This window comes from Opisthorchis viverrini (assembly GCF_000715545.1).
Source record: "Opisthorchis viverrini unplaced genomic scaffold opera_v5_10, whole genome shotgun sequence".
Lineage (NCBI taxonomy): Eukaryota > Metazoa > Platyhelminthes > Trematoda > Opisthorchiida > Opisthorchiidae > Opisthorchis > Opisthorchis viverrini.
In genome coordinates, this window is record NW_008751666.1 from 752,580 (window position 1) to 773,082 (window position 20,503).

The window sequence follows — 20,503 nt, forward strand, 5'->3', positions numbered from 1 at the left end:
AGAAACACATAAATGGTATGAAAACCCAACGCAGATAGCTTAATCACCAAGGAACAGTAATAGGTATGCTAAGTGCCGCACATTTGAAGCGGGGAAATAACAGGACAGATGTATATATCCTAGGCAAATCCGTTATCCCCACCACTTGCTAACTCACAGAATCCTTTTACATGGTCGCATGACGTGGATAGACTGCTGCTATTAAATTACGATGCACTGTAAGGCCGCTTTTCATATATATCAGTTCAAATCCGTCTTTCTGATTGACAACGTACGTGTACTGGGCGAAGTGATCTTGGCTTGCAGCCCACTCTGTAGTAAAATACACTGAAAATACAGAAGACATTGTATTGATTGCCATGTGAATATTGAGGTATTTCAGTTTTCGAGAAATGCTTACCCATGCATTATGGCAAGAATGAACTACTCGCCGGTTCTTTTTGCTGTAAGTTTACGTACAGGCTAAAACTCACCGTGAAGCTCCAATGCCAACGCTGCGTTTTCTCATCTTAAAGATCGTAGTGGAGGGATTTCACGCGCCTCCTATAAGAAGCGATGTCCGAAACACTGACGGAGGCATGATGACACATCATCGCTATGAAATCTGAAGCGGAAATGAGCAAAAGCATATTGCAAAACTGTTGGATATGCAGGACGACGACACAGTTTCGGTGGTACTACAATGTGTTCTTTTCTATTATCGTCATCTCACATTTAAGTTACTTTTCTCCCAATTTATCTGTGAGGATTACGGGGAACGGAGACTTTTGTTCGCCTTAACAAACCATACGCATCGGGCAGACCTTTTAGCATAAAGCATCATACATGTGGAGTAGACTAATTGATCTCCTGGACAGGGTACTATAGCTTCACTGATCCTCTTGATGTGTTGTGATACCGCCAACTCTCTTAGAAAATCCTACTGAAACGGATCAAAAGCCCAATGCGTGAACGAAGCAATTGTTACTTCATTAACGTAAGCTAGTAGGTTTCCCTTCCTAATCATAAATTTCAACAGTCATCTGAGTATATGCCCAAACAATTGCACGAATTAGTAGACTACGTGTTCCGGAATGTCACTGCAGGATCAACTTTCAAATGTTCCTGACCCCCTTGCCAAGACAGCGTGGTTCTGTAGTCACTTGTCTAGCCTACGTGTGACATTTGTTCTCATACTGGTCTCCAGAGAATCTCATAAATAATTTTTGGTAAACCACAGATGCCCCGATCGAACTGTGTCCTAACAATGCAGCAGACTCAAAATAAACAACAAATCGTCAGCGCGTAAACGCCAATTTAAGGAACATAGAGTGTGTTTATGTAGAAAAGGGATCCAGAAGCCGTTAAATCAATCACTTTTGTGGGACTGTGCTTGAGTCTGGAATATCAGATTTCTCCCCATCCGTTCGACAAATGGCCAGAATGTTGCTTTCTTAGGATCGCTGGTGAAAACGGTTGCCTCATAATTGCTTCTCCCCAAAAGCCTGCAAACAGCGATGGCAGTATACAGGATGCTTCCATGCGTAAAACAAACATATTTAGTACTCGCGCTGTAATCGGATTGATATTGCTCCAACTAGGTAAGGACCGTTCGAACGGAACAGGTAGAAGATATGTCCCAGGATTCCGTGATTTCGCTTACTTCCTGCACCCGCAAGCTACCAAAATAGTCTTGGTCACAAGATGATGATAAAAAGGGTAGATCTGAATATTTCTTTGAATATCTTCGTGTGGTATTAGTGTGTCCTAGAAATTGCTCGACTGGAATGTCGAATCTTGTGGAATGACTGCTTGAGTTAAAATGTCGGATTTCGGATTCCAAATTTGCACTTTTTGTGTCATGGCAAGCGAACATGCTGTACCACGAGGTGTGGGTAATGGTGAGCCGTGTTTTACCGAGATCATCGCAAGGAGAAATAGACTGATCGGACACACTTTACGAATGGCTTGGGATACTTAAGTTCGGAGTACCAAAGACGGGCAACCTTATACAGTATCTTACTCTACGACGTGACAAACACAACCCCACTCCTGAATTTTCATTTGCATCGGCCCGTATGGTTTCAAGCTGTTTCTAATGTGCAAAACTTGTTCTACGGGTTCCTCTAGGAAATGAATGAAAATGACTGTATCCGGAAATTTACACCTTCTTGCTGCCGTATCCGTTTTTTTGTAGATAATGGCACATGGATATCTGCTGCCATCGTAGAGAATCGGTGTAAGTATAATTAAACCACGGACTAAACCAGGGGAGGTCGGTAGACGCTATTTTTGCACTCTGTTCGCCAGTCATTTACGATTTATATCAAAAACGAAAATGTTATTAAAACATCCGGATGAAATCCTGGTGCGCTTCAATAAAAATCAATTTGCCTTGACGCAAAGATGTTTTGTTTGGAGGTGTACAGCGATTCAGTTTTTAGGTCACGATCTGAAGAACCTTTGGGACAAAAGTCTTCGTGTCTCTCCCCCCACCACCGCCAATTTTAACGGTATACCATATCTGTGGTTTTGACTGCTCACTGATTTGTTGGCCCCTATTAGATGCATTCTCAAACACATTATTAAAATAGTGTCGTTGTTCAAAACAGTGAAATAACGGTTGTATAGATCTTTTGGGATTTTTTGCTTGTACCATTCAATGAGTTTTCGGATAAACTCCACCAGAATTCGAGGTTTCATATCAAACCTTTAGTTATCTTTGTTTAGAATTCAGTAAGCATCATGAGGGTCTGGGGATGCACTTACGGAGGCAGGAAGTTCTGCTCTCTGTGTGTTTACCAGGCTGACGTAGCTTTAAAGGGTTAGTCCCAGTACTGCATATTCACAAAATTGTCAATAGTCCCTTCGAGTTCCGAGGTATAAGGGCACAATAGAATCTGTCTAGCTAACAATGTACCGCACCAGTAACTGTGTTCCGACTTACTTTGAGTTAGTCTGTTTGAGCTGTGTAAACTTCGACTTAGCTTTAAAACAATAGTTCAAGAGTGGTGTATGAGAATGTTAATTTTGGTTCTGGATGCACTAACACTAAGTCTTAGATACCCATCTGGAAACTAAATCTGATCCAACATGGGATGGGAAACTCCTTTTTAAAGGGGTAAACCCAAATGCCGAATTCCTTAAAACCGAAGCCATTGGTTAAGGACTATATGTCCATTAAATTCGACCATGAATCAATCGATATCATGAAAAGTAACCCCGTTCGGCTACTGTTGTCTCCTTTCACTGTGTGAACATTGATCTTCAACTTCGCAACACATCCTTTTAGCACTCATTGCTGATTGGCTATACGTCTTGAACACGGCTTCGGCGAACGTCGCACACATGTGGTAAGCTTGAAAGGGGTGAAGAAAGGTACTGTCTAGCCAGGGGGTGTGCGTTCGCATCGAATATCCCAGAAACGCAGCCAGTACCTAAGCGTCAATTGGTTGAAAGCAAACGCGCCATTGTCTACCACCGAATATGATTGGCTCGCGTTTGTTCATCCCGATTGTGTGCACACGGGAAAAATTCGCGGATCAGTTGTGAATGAAGGAGAAGCAGATGGTTGGTTTGTAGTATCTTTGTCCCATTCATCGTGATCCGTGCAAGTGTTTGAAACACTGGCAAGTAAATTCCACAATGAGTGACTCACTGTTGGTAACTTCGGGAGGCAAAAGACGTGGAAGGAAGCCAGGATTGAACAGCACAGTTGCTCAAAGAAGTGCGGCAAATGCTCGTGAACGCTCTAGAATGCGGGTACTGTCTGGTGCATTTGTGGAGCTTAAAGGTGCCCTGCCTTGGGTACCAAAAGATACAAAGTTGTCAAAACTGGATACGCTCAAACTCGCAGCTGGTTATATAGCCTATCTTCGTCGAATCCTGGACACCGCATCTGATTCAGATGACAGTCCCCAGGAGGATGGGTTGACTTGCTCCAACTCGCCTGAAAAATCGTTGAGCTTGTTCAGTCTGACAACACATACAGGACAGTCTTTGAAAAGTTGTCTGGAAACAAGCCGACTACAGCACTTTCGAACAGCTCATGATCGATCGGTCAGCGAATCGGAGTTTTATCCGGGAAGAGCCACTTGTGAACTAGGCTCATCTTTATGTCAGGAAATACGTCCATTCCTGGGTATTCCTTCGGACTGCATATACTCTGAAGACATCTTCAGCAACGAGAACAAGGCAAGTAGAAACAAGGAGGTTGTTCCGGAGTCTAAGTTTGGATCGACACCTCCACAAGACCACTGTTTGTCTACAGTTCATTCAAAGAACTCCTGGCAAAACTACCACTGTAGTAACAAGGTAAGTAAAGCTGTATGACGCTTAAAACACTAATTCGTGAGTTACCACTCATTTTTGTTGCCACTTTTGTTCGAGGGAGCGAGCAGCAGATGTAAGGAGGTGAATGAATCAAACTGGAGAATTTGAGGCCATGAGGGATGATAGAGATATGTTTACTCGCATTGGTATTCTTATTTTACCCATCCACACCACGTAGGTAGCCGTTATCACATTGAGTTTGTAAATATACCCGGGTGACCTGGGACACTTTCGTGTTTTTAGGCTTTGTCAACGACACTAGTGGCATTAAGTCGTACCGTCACCCACGTGGGTAGTACAGTTTTGTTGGACAGATTTGAGCGCGAATTTGCTTGCCCGAAATGAGCCTTAATTAGCTCATTGAGATTTCAGTGTGCCTTGTTAAAATGAAAGCCACACATTCGCAGCTAACCAGATCCGTGGTGCGTTGATAAATTAGTATGACTGAAAACAACAATCGGGTATGACTTCTACTCAAAAAGTTGCTGCATGACTTTGGTTTCGGGAAAAAACTCAAATTCCGTATTCAGTATCACCAGAGAGAACCATGATTTTTCCAGTTATTCGCACCGAAACAGGAGTTTATCAGCTAAAGGGTCTCGGATTTTTCTTCGGTTTTATATTCACCCACTTAGCCACGGTTTATTACATAACATGATATATGAAGCAATATGCATAGGGTATTATACAGTTATCAATATGTACACGTCACCTCAGAGGAAATAATTTTGGGCTTCTTTTGCTGAGGGTTCTCCATGTTTGAAGGGACCACATATTAGGAATAGTCCAGGTTTGTCGAAGCCTTTGTTGACAGGTATGCATATGCAGTATTATATTATTTTATAAACTGGTTTAAATGGTTCACTTTCCACGTTTTCTCATTGCACATACAATAATAGCGATTGCGCCATGCTTGGACAGTTGAAAAAGCAATTAGAAGGAAAATCCGAGAACCAGCTCCGTGAGATAACCAAAAATGTACCTTATGTCACCTGCCTGAAGTTTAGAGATCATAGTAGCTGTCTGTACATAACTGCCTGCGTAGCAGAGAAATCACGACATACAAACACTTAAACATACCGTTGACTTGAGTTTGGTTCAAAAGCACTCAAAATACACGGATCACGCCTGCATTAACTTACAATGAGTTTACAAAGCAGGAAGACTGGGACAGAGAACTATCATAAAACTCTCATTCACCGCCAGTTATTTTTAAAAATAGTGGATTGGTGCTAGAGTGAATGCTGATTGACTATAAGCTAGCAAAATCGTGTCTCAAGAAGGCGAAAAATAGTTTTCGCTGTGATCCATCGATGAGGAAACATCCTAAAGCACATGAAGGGCATGACCCGATTCCATCCTCACCATCATCATCATCACCATCATCATCATCATCGTCATCATCATCATCGTCATCATCATGTCCATCGTCAACTGTAATAACCGCGTACTTGTCGTACATTTGTTGTAGCTGCCACAGCTTCGTGCATCGATGATTTGGGGAAGTGGGGCAGGTGACTGCGCATTGGAGGTGGGAGCTGATAAATTAGTGCGTAAATACAGCACTGTCATTGGATTGTTAAGTGAGGTTATTGGTAATGGAGCTATGCATTGAAGGCAGTAACTTGGATGCATGAGCGCCATTGTGGGCGCGACTGGGCCATGTCGGACAATGTCTCTAACCATTGATGTGGCCCCCCTTCTCGGGGTCCCCATCCAGAAAGACGGCAATGACCGGCGCAGCAGAGTTTGCTGGTAGTGGCTTTTATGCTTTCACGTTTCATGCATACATACTCTTCCATCCTCGAGAGCGGACAGTTCTACAAAGCTACTAATTGTTCCACAGTGGATGCCGACCCCCGATTGTTTGCCAAATCTGTCAGATACTAATCATCCAGTTCAAGGTGTTTTGACTGTCTCCTTTAATGTTGAGTACAGTGAGGCTACGGTTAAGGTGAGGTAATTATCCTTTTTTGTTGAAACAGGCTTTTTCTTTTTGCCGTGTTGTTTTTTTAGTAATTTCCATGAGATATGTCAATAGAAATTGATGAGTTGCTCGTGGTGAAACTCGAATGCTCGAGAGAGCGTTTAAATTCTGGTTTGAAACTCGAACCCCCTTTACACACTCTTCAAGAAAAGTGGATTCCGACTGAGACCTTTCAAGGTACCCTACCCCTTCGTCGATTCTTATTATGAGTTTTAATGAGATGTCAAAATGAAATCTACCACTCTTTAAAATGAAGAATGCATAGATAAAATATGTATTCTGGTTGGATACTTTTGAGCATGCGTTGTGTATAGCCCTTGGCCTTGTGCAAGTTATTGTTCCGGTTAGTCTCAAGTCCAATGTGTAGGTCTGATGTGGTTGCCTATCGTGCATTTTTGCTGCTCCTCTACTTTTTGCTACACAGCCCTGAGAGTCGATAGAAATTAGGGCTTGGCACGACAGAGTCGTCAGAAGTCTGTCACTTAAACCACAACTGTGAAATTGAAGGTAACATAAACCCCGTTGTCCTCACTTGTTCGCCGAGTGGTTTGCACGCGTTTCAATGAGGAGCTGAGAAGAATTCGCATTAACGCAGCCGAGTTCAGTCTAAGTATCAGCGCGAAGTTTGTTGCAAGGTTTCATTTCCCTTCACATTTCATCCTGCGTTTCATATTCGACAAAAGTTCGGTAGGGCAACACAGTACCCTCCTGAAATCCGGGTACTGTCGATGTTGGACTTCAGATGGACACTCGCTCTTACGAGGAGAATATTAACATACAGGATCAGTGAGCTGGCTCCATCAGTGGATAAGTGATGAGTTACCATGCCTTAGAGCTTTCTTGTGGTCTCAGCTGGTCTGCTGAAACATGTGTTACAGAATTACCATCTTAAGAAGGAGTTCCGCGAAATGCGTATGCTAAGACTACTGACTTTGACTAAAAACTATTCCGCTGGCTTTTTCTGTCGATCCTCAACAGTAAAGTTGGTAAACTGACCCTTATTGCACATGCATAAAAGTATCCAGGGTCCTCACGCAGAAAATCATGTACGCCAACTATGTGTATACTATATATATTTTATGCATGCGCCCTCAGGTGGAACCCTGTTGCACCAGTTGCGCTGTTTGCACCATTTATCAACACAATTACCAAGATATTGCAACATTTAGATTGATGTGATATATGCTTACGTGCCATATGGTACACCTAAAGGAATCTTGCGTTGAAACCCCGGTAGACTATTGGTAGCGAGCTCATTTTGATAACAACCAAAACCTTTCTAAGTGAGAATATATCGTACTTCTGTTCAACTTCTCGTCGTCGAACGGTTAGGTTTTCAACTACTACCCATGAGGTCAAGGGTTCGGGACTCTCCGGGGCTTTCTGAGATGCGCACTGTTGATGAAATTCCCAATAAGGACGAAACAGCTTTTCTGCATAGACTGGCCTCACTGACAGGATGGTATCTCAGTCGAAAATGACCTAATCCCACACTACGGTTAAACTACCACAATATTTTAGTGTGGTCACCTTGAGCACGGGGATACCTTACATTGTCCAACAATAACCTTCAGGCTGGCTTCTGCCGATCAGCTGACCTATCAGAAAGGGCTACAGTACGCAATTACTCACATTTACATACCAAACGGGTTTTCACGATGACCCATCTAAATCCCAGCTGAAAGTGCGATATCTTGAATATCGTTCTAGCTGAAACACGACGGTTTCAGGTGAATCTCTCGTGAAATACAAAAACAGACATGCAAGTGAGCGCATTTGTCGAATTTCGTGCAATTTGGGTTCAAGCAGAGCATAAGGGAGACAGAAACTTAGGAACCGTGCCTGCCTGGTGAGCCCCGGGAAGTGCGGAACCTGTCGTGGGCTGTCGAAGAGTTTTCAGCAACTTTAGGAGCAGCTTCTATCATGCAAACTGCACTAGGTACTCGTTGGAGAGCAGATCCACGGGATTGACTGAAAGCGTTCTTTCTAAAGGGGAGTTCTCCGTAAAGAAGGTTCGACCAATTTTAGCGTGTACAGGTCCAAAACAATCCTTATTGCTCCCAAGATTTTTCCTCTGGATAATGTGTCTATTTCTAAAATTTACCAAACTTGTTTCATGTAGGACTAATTAACCAAGGCAAAGTAAGTGGAATCATCTGTATACATTGAATAACTGACTGTTGCTGCGAAGGTACACTCGGCGAGTCACTCCATTCCGCCTGCCGTTTTTCCCCGACCCATCATCTTTATCGCAACGTCATCTGGTGAATGTGTGAACTTAAAAGTTGCGACACTTCAGAGGATCACCACATTGTAATGTGAGAACAAAGTACCCTTTTTGTTTGATAATCCACTAGTCGATCGCATTGTTCACTGTCAGTACCAGTTACTCAGATATCTCAGCTTCTGTGAGTGAACAGGATTTTCTCAATATTGGCAACCGCACGACTCGAAATCAAGGTGTTATCAACAGCTCCTAAAAGAAAATCACCGTCAGTCTTCACTACGTTGGCGCAGTCACGTGCAACCAGGTCAGCGTTGGCCGTCCTATTTCGCTGAGTGAAATCGTTCGGAGGCTCTGTATATGTCATATTTATCTGTTTAGTGGAACAATGTCGGCCATCCGGACAACACTGGTCAAGTCATTATTGTGGGGGTAATGTGGGAATTCTCAATAGAGATTTCGTCCTTTAGGTAAAGCGGTGAAAACCGAAAAACCGAAAAGCATTTCATGGCTGTTTCATCTTTATTGATCGTACTGTTGATCGGCTTCCAGCAGTCGAACGGCTTAGTACATGATTAGCCGAGAATTTGCGAGACTGGATCTCCCTTGAGATTTTTTAGATTCACGTTGCTGATGATTCTCAGTAAGGATAGTGTTTGTCGGCTTATTAACTTAGATTAGTTCCATAAAGTAAACTACTCACAGGGTTGCTGAGACCTCCTCGACAGCCCAAGACCGGTTTCGCCCTTCTCGGGGCTCATCATGTAGGCGCAGTAACCGAGTTTTCGTCAACCTTATGTTCTAATTGAACTCAAATTGGACTGTTTTCGAGAAATACACTCTTTATGAAAAAATACTGCGATATTCTGAATATCGTGCCAACTGAATCATTCACTTGTAGAATATCATAAACAAGAGATTCAGTTGAGTCTCTCGTGAAAACCAAATAGATTAGTCTCACAAGACGAAATCCCAACTGAAAATTCCAAAATCAACTCACACTACCAACGCTTTATAAGTAGCTTAGAAGGAAGGATGAACAATGATCACTAGTGCGACAAGCCATATATTGGTCACGCTTGGTTGACAAAAACGGTGCATTGGCACTACTTTACATTTTACCAGACTGCTCTCGCTGAAGAGGAACCAGTGAAAAACACGGGGCAGAAGGAAGACATCATATAGAAAGCATTGTCTACGGGGACGCTCTATCCATGTTCTGTACGCATCTCATAAGCATAAATGTCTACCCTGGTGTTAGAATGATGATTAGGAAACAGGCCGTTTGGACGCGTGAAGCAGGAGAGAAGAGTTAGTTAACGCCATGTCAAATCGTCCGGGAAGAGAAAAAAAGAGGGCTTTCGGTGATACATTGCTTGTTAAGGTGTGTACCGATTCATCATTGGACAGAGAAATAGTTATACTCTGAAAAATGCCATTCAGATATGCACGGAAAAGACAACCAGGCAATCAAACAGTTCCCCATTAGACAGAAGGCTAACGGTATCAGCCCGGCTTTTCCGGTCGCTCACTGGTTGTACATAAGTATCCGTGTGCCTAGAAAGCTCATCTTCATCAGTTTCTCAATGTCACTGACTTCTTGTGCGATCTTTACTCAGTTTTACTATTTATTCCTGATTTTCTGATAATTGAGTGGCAGACTTCCGTACTTATTGACTGATGTTTTTACTTACTTCAAGCTGAAAAAGCATACTCTCACTGGTGCTAGACTTTTCATCTAACCGACCTTAGAACCTGCCTGAATGCTTCATCCAGCGAAGACAATAAATTTGGCCTCTCAAAGAGTAGATGAATATCGATGAGGAAACGAAGTCTATCTGATCTATCCACTGATGTCAGCCGTTCGAAGCCCACTATGAACTGCTACGCCGATGGTTTGGCAACATGTACATGTGAAAATAACTCAGCAAAACCATGCACGCTTGAAATTGCTCTGTACGTCAATGCTCAGCTTGTGACATCGACTATAACGTTTTTTTTATGGACGCAGATGGTTGATGCAAAATGGCAGTCCTGATGTTCTATTTAATTAGCATTTTCATAGGGTGAGACGTGTGATCTGACGCGGTGGCTGTCTATTCACTCGGCTGAACAGGATGGCCGCTTCGACTTCGTAAATCGCCTATCCAGATCAGGTACATAGGAGTACAAACCACCGTGCCATTTGCACGGGGCAACTCTCCGTCAACCGCTGTTACATATGGGATGGTTTCTACATGGGCATTGTACTCATTCGGTGAACGTTGTACCACTAGAATGCTAAATTCATACAACTGCCAAAATGCACTTTCACTTAAAGGGATATACTATATATCGATTAGAAGTCGCATACGAAAGCGATCGATTTGTTCCTTTTGGCATCCTACAACACACACAGCCCCAGAACTGAGTGTGACCTTTGAAAAGAACATCGCCAAACTTTGAGAGAACAAACCACTTTCCGTTCATATTTTGTTCCATGCAGCACGCAGATGTTTCGATGTCCCATACTTGAGTGCTGAAAAATTATTATAGCTGGGTGTGGTTAACTTTGTTCGGCTCAGGTAAACGACGAAATCGCATTCAGGGGCGGAAAATAGTCTTCAGTATCAGTCATATATTCGGTAATCTCAACACTTGACTCCTGAAATGCACCAATTGATGGCTCCACCCTAAAAAGTTCGTTTTCCGTGAAAATCCCGCTACATGAAAACCAGGGATTGTAGTGTTTCGAAAGTAAGCAGGTGTCAGCATTCAGATGCAATCGACTATCTGTTTCGAGAAAACTTATCTGTAGCTTTTTTATTATACATCAACCACAAAAAATAGATTAATTCCATGTCTGTGCTTCCTTCGATTTCAGGACAACAAGACCTTCAATATTTCTGCATCAGAAAGTCCCGATTATTTGGGTGACAGACCTGAACATGCAGTTTCCCATTTCCACCCACTCATGCGAGAGCACATTACTTCTTCCTATGGCTCAGAAGCGGCTGTTCTCAACACAGAACTTTCCCGTCTCCTTTCACCAACAATCAAGACACTTTGGAGTACAAACCGTCTGGATGACATGTGCCCTGACGTCTCCCATCTTTCTCAAATGAAGTACACGACAGATTTTTTGAATTCCTCTCAGTCAGTTTACCCGATAGGTGATATCAATGCGGACAGGTTGTTCACAGCTGTGGGAGCCAAGTATCCGGAAGCTTACTTCACGAAAGTCTGATCCCAGCAGCACAGGAGCAGAGAGAAGTTCCTTCCACCGAAATAGACGACAAAGCCAAAGACCAGATGCCACAAGTATCGAAATTCTTGGACCATTCTTCAATTGTACATAATGAACCGTCTAAAAAGATCATTCCTCCCTACTACTTTTTTCTTTTGAGCACAATGGCCATGGCATATCAGCTTATTTACCCTTTAACAGCAGAGTCTGAGCTGCACCAAATTTAATGTGAAACATTGCAACGTTAATCACCCTGCCGAAAAATTATGGACGTTGTGTTCCAGACTCCACCCGAAACCAGTCCGCTCTGTTGTTGAACCTAGAAATTGTCCTTGACAGTTTGGAGACTTACATTATTTCAAATTCCAACGAAAATTTTGTTGATAGAATTCCATCTTAGTGAAATTCCTCTGCTCATTGCATGTTGAGATGCAGCATCAGGCCCCCTTGGTAGAAGAGAAATCCTCATCCAACGCAAGATGTAGGAGATGTACACCACTAACAATTATTAAAGCGATGGACAGACTGCAGGTTGTCTTCAACATAGATCACAATCATACTACTCTACAGGAAGTCATTTTTACCAATCACTCATTTGAGCGCTGAAGGTTCGTAAACGGTTAACCTCCTAGCCGTATTCCAACTCCTTCAAAATGTTTTCGGATGAGTGCCACCACTGCTTAGGAAATGAAGCAGCAGCATAGTGTTCCTCGGCTTTTGAACGACACTTAGCCCGCGAAATGAGTGCTCCCTTCAACACAGTTATGCTGCTTGATCAGGATCATGTATGACTTGTTGTTAAACAAATTAAACTGATCATTCAACGTGAAATCAAGAACAGAGTGCCTTAGTTAAGCTCAACATACATGCTGACTGAGTGATATCTCAACTGAAAGCGAGTTTACGACACCTATCCACTTTAATGAATCTTTAGTGGGAGTTCGGAAGGCAATTGAGCGGAGTATGAAGTGTGATGCATCCAGGTAAGGCACAAATCAAAAGGACTGGAAAGTACTGATCAGCAGTGAACTCAAAAGGCCATCACAACGCGCACAGAAGCCAAACAGCCAGGATAAAAAGGAAATCTCGGAAGACCCCTGGCAGCCTTATGCATACTGTACTTAAAACCAGGTCCCCTATCATGCGAAAAACTGATTCGAAGGCTTTGCTCAACAAGCTAACACAAACCTTCATGAATAACAAGCAAAGGTCAGTTTTTGTGAGTCTGACTTTAGCACAGCTATCGAGGCTGCTCAGAAGTAACGTATTGCTACTTGAGTTTACTGCTGTCCGAATGTGGTGAGCACAGTGGTCAGCAGAACTTCGGCATTTGTATGAACATTGTCATCTCAAACAACAGACGCCTGAGTGACAACTGGACCCGAGGCATGGGAACACCATTAGAGTTGTTTTGATACAATGTGAAAACTCCAAGGAGTTTACTCAAAGGAAATTTGTTGAACATTCGCAAGGTAAACAATTTGGGTTTGGAGCGAAAAACAAGATGAACGGAAGATACGAATGCAAATGAACACAGGTTTCACAGGAACTGGCAAATCTGAGGTCAAAGATGAATGGTAATGTGGAAGTCGCTGATTACTGTTGGGTTGTACGGACCATTAGTGTGAGTTATGGCGGGAAATGGGACACGTAACTTTTCTCAAAGCAACCGATAGCTAGGTTCAAACCGACCAAGAACAGCGGGGTTTGATTCCTTATGATTAACAGGTCCACTGAATCGACTATCAGCACTGACCCAACAGCTGATGCACGGATAGTCCGTTTTGCGATTCCTATCATACGCTTTTACGTCACAAATCCTATGGCTGGTGCGCAGTTAAAAATCCATCAGTCACTGAATAAAGCCATCGGTTTTAGCCTTCTGACAGATTCGATCCATTAATTCAGTTACAGTTGAAAGCCGGTTTTGAAAAGCTTTCCTGTGCCAACTACCTCGATCTTCCGACCACTCAAAGGTGCACCGCTCCCCATAGAATAATCGAAATCAGTTGCACCGTTCTATGCAGGCATACCGTACGGTCCACCACAATCTTTCATGTGACGATGTGCGTATTTCATCCTTACAGAAGGTGGGGTTTTCACTAACGAACGGCGTAACCCCAGCTCGTATTTTGTTGATGATATTCACTATGGACGACAGGGTTCTTCACACTTCTTTCACCTACTCCACTTTTTTTGAAATCCTACCAACAAGAACCCGCCTAACGTTCCCTCATCAAGTCAAATCATTTCACACCAGAAAGCACCAAAATTGTTAGAAAAGAGCTCCAAACCTCATAACTGATGAGTTCTGAAAGTTAGGAACAGGGTAGCAGAATACTTTGGTTACAATTCAGTTGGCCTTAGAGGCAATTTTCCGGAATACTGTTGGTCGGTGCGCAACATTCTGTAGAAATAATGAGCTTGATGGCGCTCTATCATACTTTTGATTTTTAGTTTCAAAAAGGGTTAGGGCAGAGTAGAAATCCCCATTGTCAGGTATGGCCGAACGGTTCCCCTGGTTTGTCAGTATATTAAACGTTGTACCGAACCTAGATCCTACTTATCAGGTTAATGAAATAGCAAAGTTGAGAGCCGCATTACATTCTGATACAAGTTCTGGAGCCTCATTGTGGGTGTCCTTAACCTTCTTCTTTGAAATGTATGACTGGGCCGTTCAGGCAGCGCTTCCCAAGGATGTCCGCACCGGTGCGGATAGAAGGAAACAAATTCATCACTTCACTGTGGGCGAGATTACACACCCTGAAGGTGTGCAAATGTTGCACTTCGAAAACTCCATGGGCCCTTTGGCATTTTCGATGTCTTCCGGGAGTAGCCCTCTAAACTGGCGAGATCGGTGGCATAACTGTATAATCGTTTTCCCGGTGCTTAGCCAACTCAGGTGGTGGGAACTCGCGTGCACTCGATCAGAGTTACCGGTCTATCTTGGACAAGTAACCTTATTCCTTAAGTTTTGGGAATGTCATATATACAGGTGTCGCCTTTCAATTTCTTTAAAAAGTAACATAGACCAGGATAGTATTCTCTCAAATCGCTGTAGAACCCTGTTGAGTTGCGTTGAGAACGAGAAGTGTGTTTGAAGGGCTAATCTAGTTTAGTAAACGGTGAAAGATCGAAGTACTGAGTATCATTTCTTTCATAGAATCAACGATAAATTAAACTATTTTAAATACTGCATTAGATTGAATTCCTATCTGTGATAGCGACTTGGCTCAGCCTCTGGCCCAGGCTCGGCGAACAGATCAACAGCCACCTGATTAAATACCCACGGAAAACCGTACACGGATTAGAACTTTCAAACATGGCTAAATGGGTGCGGACAATCATTGGTCAACTGGAATGTTGACGGTGAAGATAAACCAGGCAGAGTGATGTGAGGCAATCATCAGTACAAAGTTTGAGACTGATTAATGTTTGTCCCCACTGTCCTGTTGTGGGGGACAACGTGGGATACAGGGATGGCCAACTCACAGAGGACTGGCTGAAGGCCATTAGCAAAAGAGCAACTAGGTATGAAACCCACTGGTCCTGGAGTGTTTAGTGAAGTAGGTAGATACAGTCTAGTGGTCATCATTGTTTTTCTCCACTTGGTAAAAAAACAAAGTGGTGCCTGATTTTCACAGGAACGTCGAATAGGTTGTTCCTAATAAAGCCTGCTTGTGTGTATAGGAGGACCTGCATGTGCATATCGCCATTTTAACCAGTAGTTCAAAACTGTCTAGTTTGCGGACCGATGATTTTTTGGACCGTTTAGGACGCTGCGTACTCCATCAGGAATGTTTTGTTAGGCTACGGAAAGCGACAAGGGCCAGCTACTAGATTACAGCCCCTAAAAGTTCCCCATCCTTACATGGTTTGATTTGCTCGCTTAGCTGATAAACTGACCGGTTCAATAACTTGCGAGTAACCACAGCCTTTGCTTAAATATCCCCACATCACTATTGTTCTAAAAGTCACCGGATATCCTGATCTATATCCTAATCAGCAAGTAGAAGAACCTTCTTCGCAGACGAACTCGAAGGGACCAGCCCGACCATTTCTTGAAAGAACATGTTACTAAAAAGGTCACTGAAAACTCTTCCACAGCTAGTTTAATCAAGTGTTTGTGGAATTTCATCAACTCTGCGAAATACTCAAACATTTCAATGAAAAACCAACTAGAATGTATTCCAGCAGACTACAAAATTTACAATTTCTCACCCGTTCGTTAGAGAAAGTGTCTCGCTCGCATGAAAATTAGATTTGTCGCCCGGTGGTGTTCGAACTTTTGTCTAACCGAAGTACATATCTATAAGAATACAAGGGGCGCATTGATACCAGCCCCTTAGGTTTAACTATACCCGAATCATGAAACAGAGAAAATCTTAAACTACTGCCTAGGAGGTCGAGGGTTTGATTCTTTGGACATCTGTGTGGTCCGTAGTGCTGATGATTCCCAGCGAGGATGAGGCAGATACACTCTGTACCGACAGACTTTAATTACAACAGGAAATCTCGAAGGACAGATAAACGAGCTTGAAAGTACAAGGGATCTACCTCTTTATACACCAATTAAAATTATAAAAAACGTGTTCAGCGCTGAAATAGAACATGTGCACGGAGCTCTGAAGTGTGTATAAATCAAATGTATTTACAGGCGGAAAGGGCTTCAGTAGTTTCATCTAACAACCGTTCAGGGAACTTTTCGATCGGAACAGACTGCACAGGATCCGGTTTATCAACTGGTATCTCCTCAGAATAGTTGGGAGTTTCTTCTTTTTGCAAGCTGAACTGAGCTGTAGCTCGGAATACGGGGAGATGCTCATTTAATAGCTGCAAACTCTTCTCAACCATGGCTTTCTCCTTTTTCCGGAAACTCTTCGATTTGTTTTTCGGATGAGCACCTTTAGAACGTTTCTTCGAACGAGACATTAGATTACTTCTTCACTAGGGAGAAGCCTGGAAAAACGGAAATGAAAATGTCAGCAGACCGTACAAACGAGTATTTAAATGATTAGGTAAAACAATTGTAAACACATGTGTGCTGCTTTGGATACGAAACTGCTAGCTATCTTTAGTAAGGAACAAATTTAAAGGCATTCACCAAGGCGCACAGCGGCAAACCGTGCGTTATACTGAGCTAGGGCTGGCCCTGAGAGGATACACTGACACATCTTCAATCCAAGAACCGTATGTCAGCGCATCACGGAACGGTTGTGGGACGCGGTAGCATTCGTTATCACGGACAGGTGAAAAGAAATATCGTAAAAGGGTATATGGCTCTAGATAAGGGGGTTATTAACAGGATGAAACAGTGAAGAAAGCACATCGTGTTGAAGTAGGAAGTATTTATAACTAACAGCGCCCAATACAAGTCAACGACAATAAACTGTACGCGGACATTCTGGATAAGATGAGACGACGCTGCCTCATTTTGTAAGATTTGTAATCACATAGAGACTGGACAGGTGACGCACAACCACAATGCATAGCTTGATGCTCACAGCCCTCATATCGTGTTGCAAACTCAACCCTTGTCTTCTCCATGAACTTTCGAAGACAAAGGTTATGAATGGAAAACGGCTACTTACTCGGTTGAATGAATGCAACCACCTTCGATACCAGTGCCTCTATATCCCGCAGGAGTTGTATGGCAGCAAAGCATGAATGATGAACACCGATGTTATGCTACCGATGATGACCACCTTATACAGCAAGCTCAATTTGCTGTTGTGATGAATACCACTCACTACCAAATGCTCAAGCAAGAATCGGCCAAGCACGGTTCAGATGTGCTGAAGCAGTCCAACACTTGCTATGTGATGAGGTGACAAAAATTTGTGGAAAAAGTTTGAAGTCCCAGCATTAGCGTGCTAGTCTCACAGTCATGGAGTAGGAGTATGTTCACAGTTGCATCGCAACAGTGAAATCCGCTTCCGGCGACAAAAATCAAACAGTCTCACAAATACTTACTGAACGCTGATAATACGTGTATTGATTTTATTTTCAAGATCATGGTTTAAGGAGCTGTCAAAATAGGGTTGGCGGTCAACAACGCTCGCACTTCTGAGGCTCCAAAAGAATGATAGGAGTCTGGACTTCACGCGGTAGGAGTGCGCACTTTAAAAGTGGAAAAAGCGTGCCTGAACAAAAGGCCACTCCAGATATTCCATTCATATGATGACCATAAAACAAAAAAAATGATTCTCGTCCCAGCTCTTCTTAGAAAGTTAGTTCGGTAACTAGATTCTTGGCCCCTTGGACTGTGCCCTCCATGATGACTTTGACCACAATATTAAACAAGGAGAAGGGTAGGATGAAAATAGTAACACTAAGAAGCAAAAAAATATTTGCAAATTGCGGGCCACTCGGTTTCAACTTCGTACGTATCGGATCGAAAATCTATCCACGGAGCGATCAGCAAGTTTGAAGTCAGGATAAAAGGAGGTCCTCGGTGGACAGTACGTAGAAAATTGTCAAACATTTGACGTAATATGGGTGAGTGGTGTTTCATCCCCTGATTGGTCTAAAGCTTATTTCATCCCATCGAACTTGCGCCTCAAGTACTGAGGTTCAGAATCGCAGTATGATTATAGCCAATGTCCGTGTCACCTGTATTTCCCTAAAGTGAGGGCGGTTGCTGCTTTTATGAATGGGGTTCCTCGGAGAACCGTTTTGTTCTCTAATTAGTCTAAGCCAACCGGTCAGGGTAAAACAAAAACACCAATCATCGTTTGTAACACGGGTAAAGAAGCTTCGCAGTTCGATGGAGTTTTAAGACATGTTAGTACTGCAGGAATTATAAAAGGGGGGCTAAATCTATGGAAGAAAGCTCGGTTCAAGCAGGTGAGATGGAGGATACAAACAGAGGTCCCCGACCAACTAAGCGAGATGGCTCAAGTGTTTAGAGCGCGAATATACTGACCAGAAGGTCCGTGGATCGAATTCAACCTCTGCCTCTCCCCTGTTTAGGCTTGGGCAATTTGGCAGTAACCCAGCCCTCATGCTTCCTTCGAGTGGCATGGCAGGTAGGCACCAAAAGGGTGTTACAGCTGAACGAGTGCAGCGACCAACTAAGCAGCCCGTAGAATATTTAATTCTTGGGGCTGTGACGGTAATTTCTATTGTGCAACTCATTTCAAGAATTATTTGGTTATGGAGTGAAACAGCTTCAACACAATCCGTTTCTAGATCTCTGATTCACCCAAGTTTCCGCACCCATGTGTAACATGTCCTGAATGGACTATGCTCGGTGTCCGGAGGGATATGTGGTAATGCGTCAACAGTGACCCATTGGTTGACACCAACTGCCTATAGGATATGGACCTGGAAACCCATCATTGAGATCTCTGCTACTGTGTCTTTGGTGAAACTGCCTTCTTCTGACGATTCGTCTTTTAGGATTTTGTGGTAAGTGGTTGACTGACTAGCCGATTATGCGCACTTGTCGGTCTATTATAGTCACCTAAACTAAATAAAGCACCTTCCGTTGTTTCCGAATTAGAATTCCATGCTCGAGCATACCAAGCGATATGGACTGTATGTACCCCAACACTACACCTTCACAGATGCTTGTCCTGCTTATACGAGTGTTGCAGGTCTAACGAACCAAAATAAATAACATATCCACCAGTACACTACAGGAACATAGTGTAGTTGTTTTCTGGGACGACTGCATTGGCCGTTGAACTGCTTCTTTGCAGTAAATGGGAATGATAGTGATTCAAATTAGATGGAACCTGTTTTGGGCATCTGTCTTTCCACGATCGGCGAGCCGATACGCAGCCTATCCACATCATATCTATTACACAGTAAAGTCTAATGGACTCGTATCCAAAAAAAACCAGACTACTGTACACCAATTTTATCTTCTTCCCGCTGAGCAAAATGAAGGTGATTTCCTGAGATAAGTGGTAACTCCACTGCTAGAATTGACGGAACACCGTGAGTCAGGGGAATTGAGTATGGACAGACAGATTTTTGGAGTAGAAATTTGTTCGATTATAGCACTGCGTTCAACAGGTTGATTTTGTAAAATGCTGCTCCCGATGCCAACAAGCTGCCAAGAATCCGCCACACCAACCACCGGTTCCCAGGCATCGACCTGAGAAGACTTGGTCTCGCGTCCACATTGATTACGCAGGACTGACACATGGCGCTTCCCATTTGCCGTCACGAAGAGACCGGACCTTGCCGTGGTGTGACGGTTTGCGCACCTCAGCGATCCATTGAGCTATACTGGAGAGTGTCCTGTGACACTCACAGAGTCTCTCATACCAGGTTGGTCAATGGTTAGAGGTCTGACGAACACAGTCTCCTGGCCCTCCAGGTTGGGGGTTGGAACATGTGGCGACTTGTTCCGTAGAAATGGTAATGCATTTGCATTTCCCGCCAAACACCAAAATACAAAATAATCGTTCAGCTGTAGCATTCTTCCGGTGGCTAGCTGCCATGCCACCCGGAGGAAGCACGAGGGCTGGGATACTGCCAGGTTGCCCAAGCCTAGACAGGGGAAGTCGAGTTCGAACCACGGACCTTCTGGTCGGTAAATTTGCGCTCTAACCACTTGGGCTATCTCGGTTAAATATAATCATAAACGGGAGATTCAATCCAGTGGCACTCGAGTCTCTCGTCAACATTATATTAATCCTAAGATAGATTTCCGAATTCACTTTCGCAAGGTTCGGCACGATTCCGTCACGAAGAGACTGGACCTTACCGTGGTGTGACGGTTTGCGCACCTCAGCGATCAACT

At 43.4% G+C, this 20,503-nt stretch overlaps 2 protein-coding genes across 2 annotated transcripts in view; one reads left to right on the forward strand and one right to left on the reverse strand.

Moving 5' to 3' along the window:
• T265_00951 (hypothetical protein) overlaps nucleotides 1-16,680 on the reverse strand; it is a gene marked incomplete at both ends in the record, with an annotated part of 42,684 nt that extends 26,004 nt beyond the window's left edge. Inside the window, 2 exons of the mRNA XM_009164866.1 lie at nucleotides 5,677-5,829; nucleotides 16,404-16,680. Of these exons, the coding sequence (XP_009163130.1) occupies nucleotides 5,677-5,829; nucleotides 16,404-16,680 (430 nt within the window). The remainder of the gene's footprint in view (nucleotides 1-5,676; nucleotides 5,830-16,403) is intronic.
• T265_00953 (hypothetical protein) lies at nucleotides 3,625-11,748 on the forward strand (the record flags this gene model as incomplete). The annotated part of the gene is made up of 3 exons (XM_009164868.1): nucleotides 3,625-4,293; nucleotides 10,588-10,656; nucleotides 11,386-11,748. 3 exons carry the CDS (start codon nucleotides 3,625-3,627, stop codon nucleotides 11,746-11,748), a joined length of 1,101 nt encoding a protein of 366 aa, XP_009163132.1.
• Nucleotides 16,681-20,503: the final 3,823 nt, after the last annotated feature.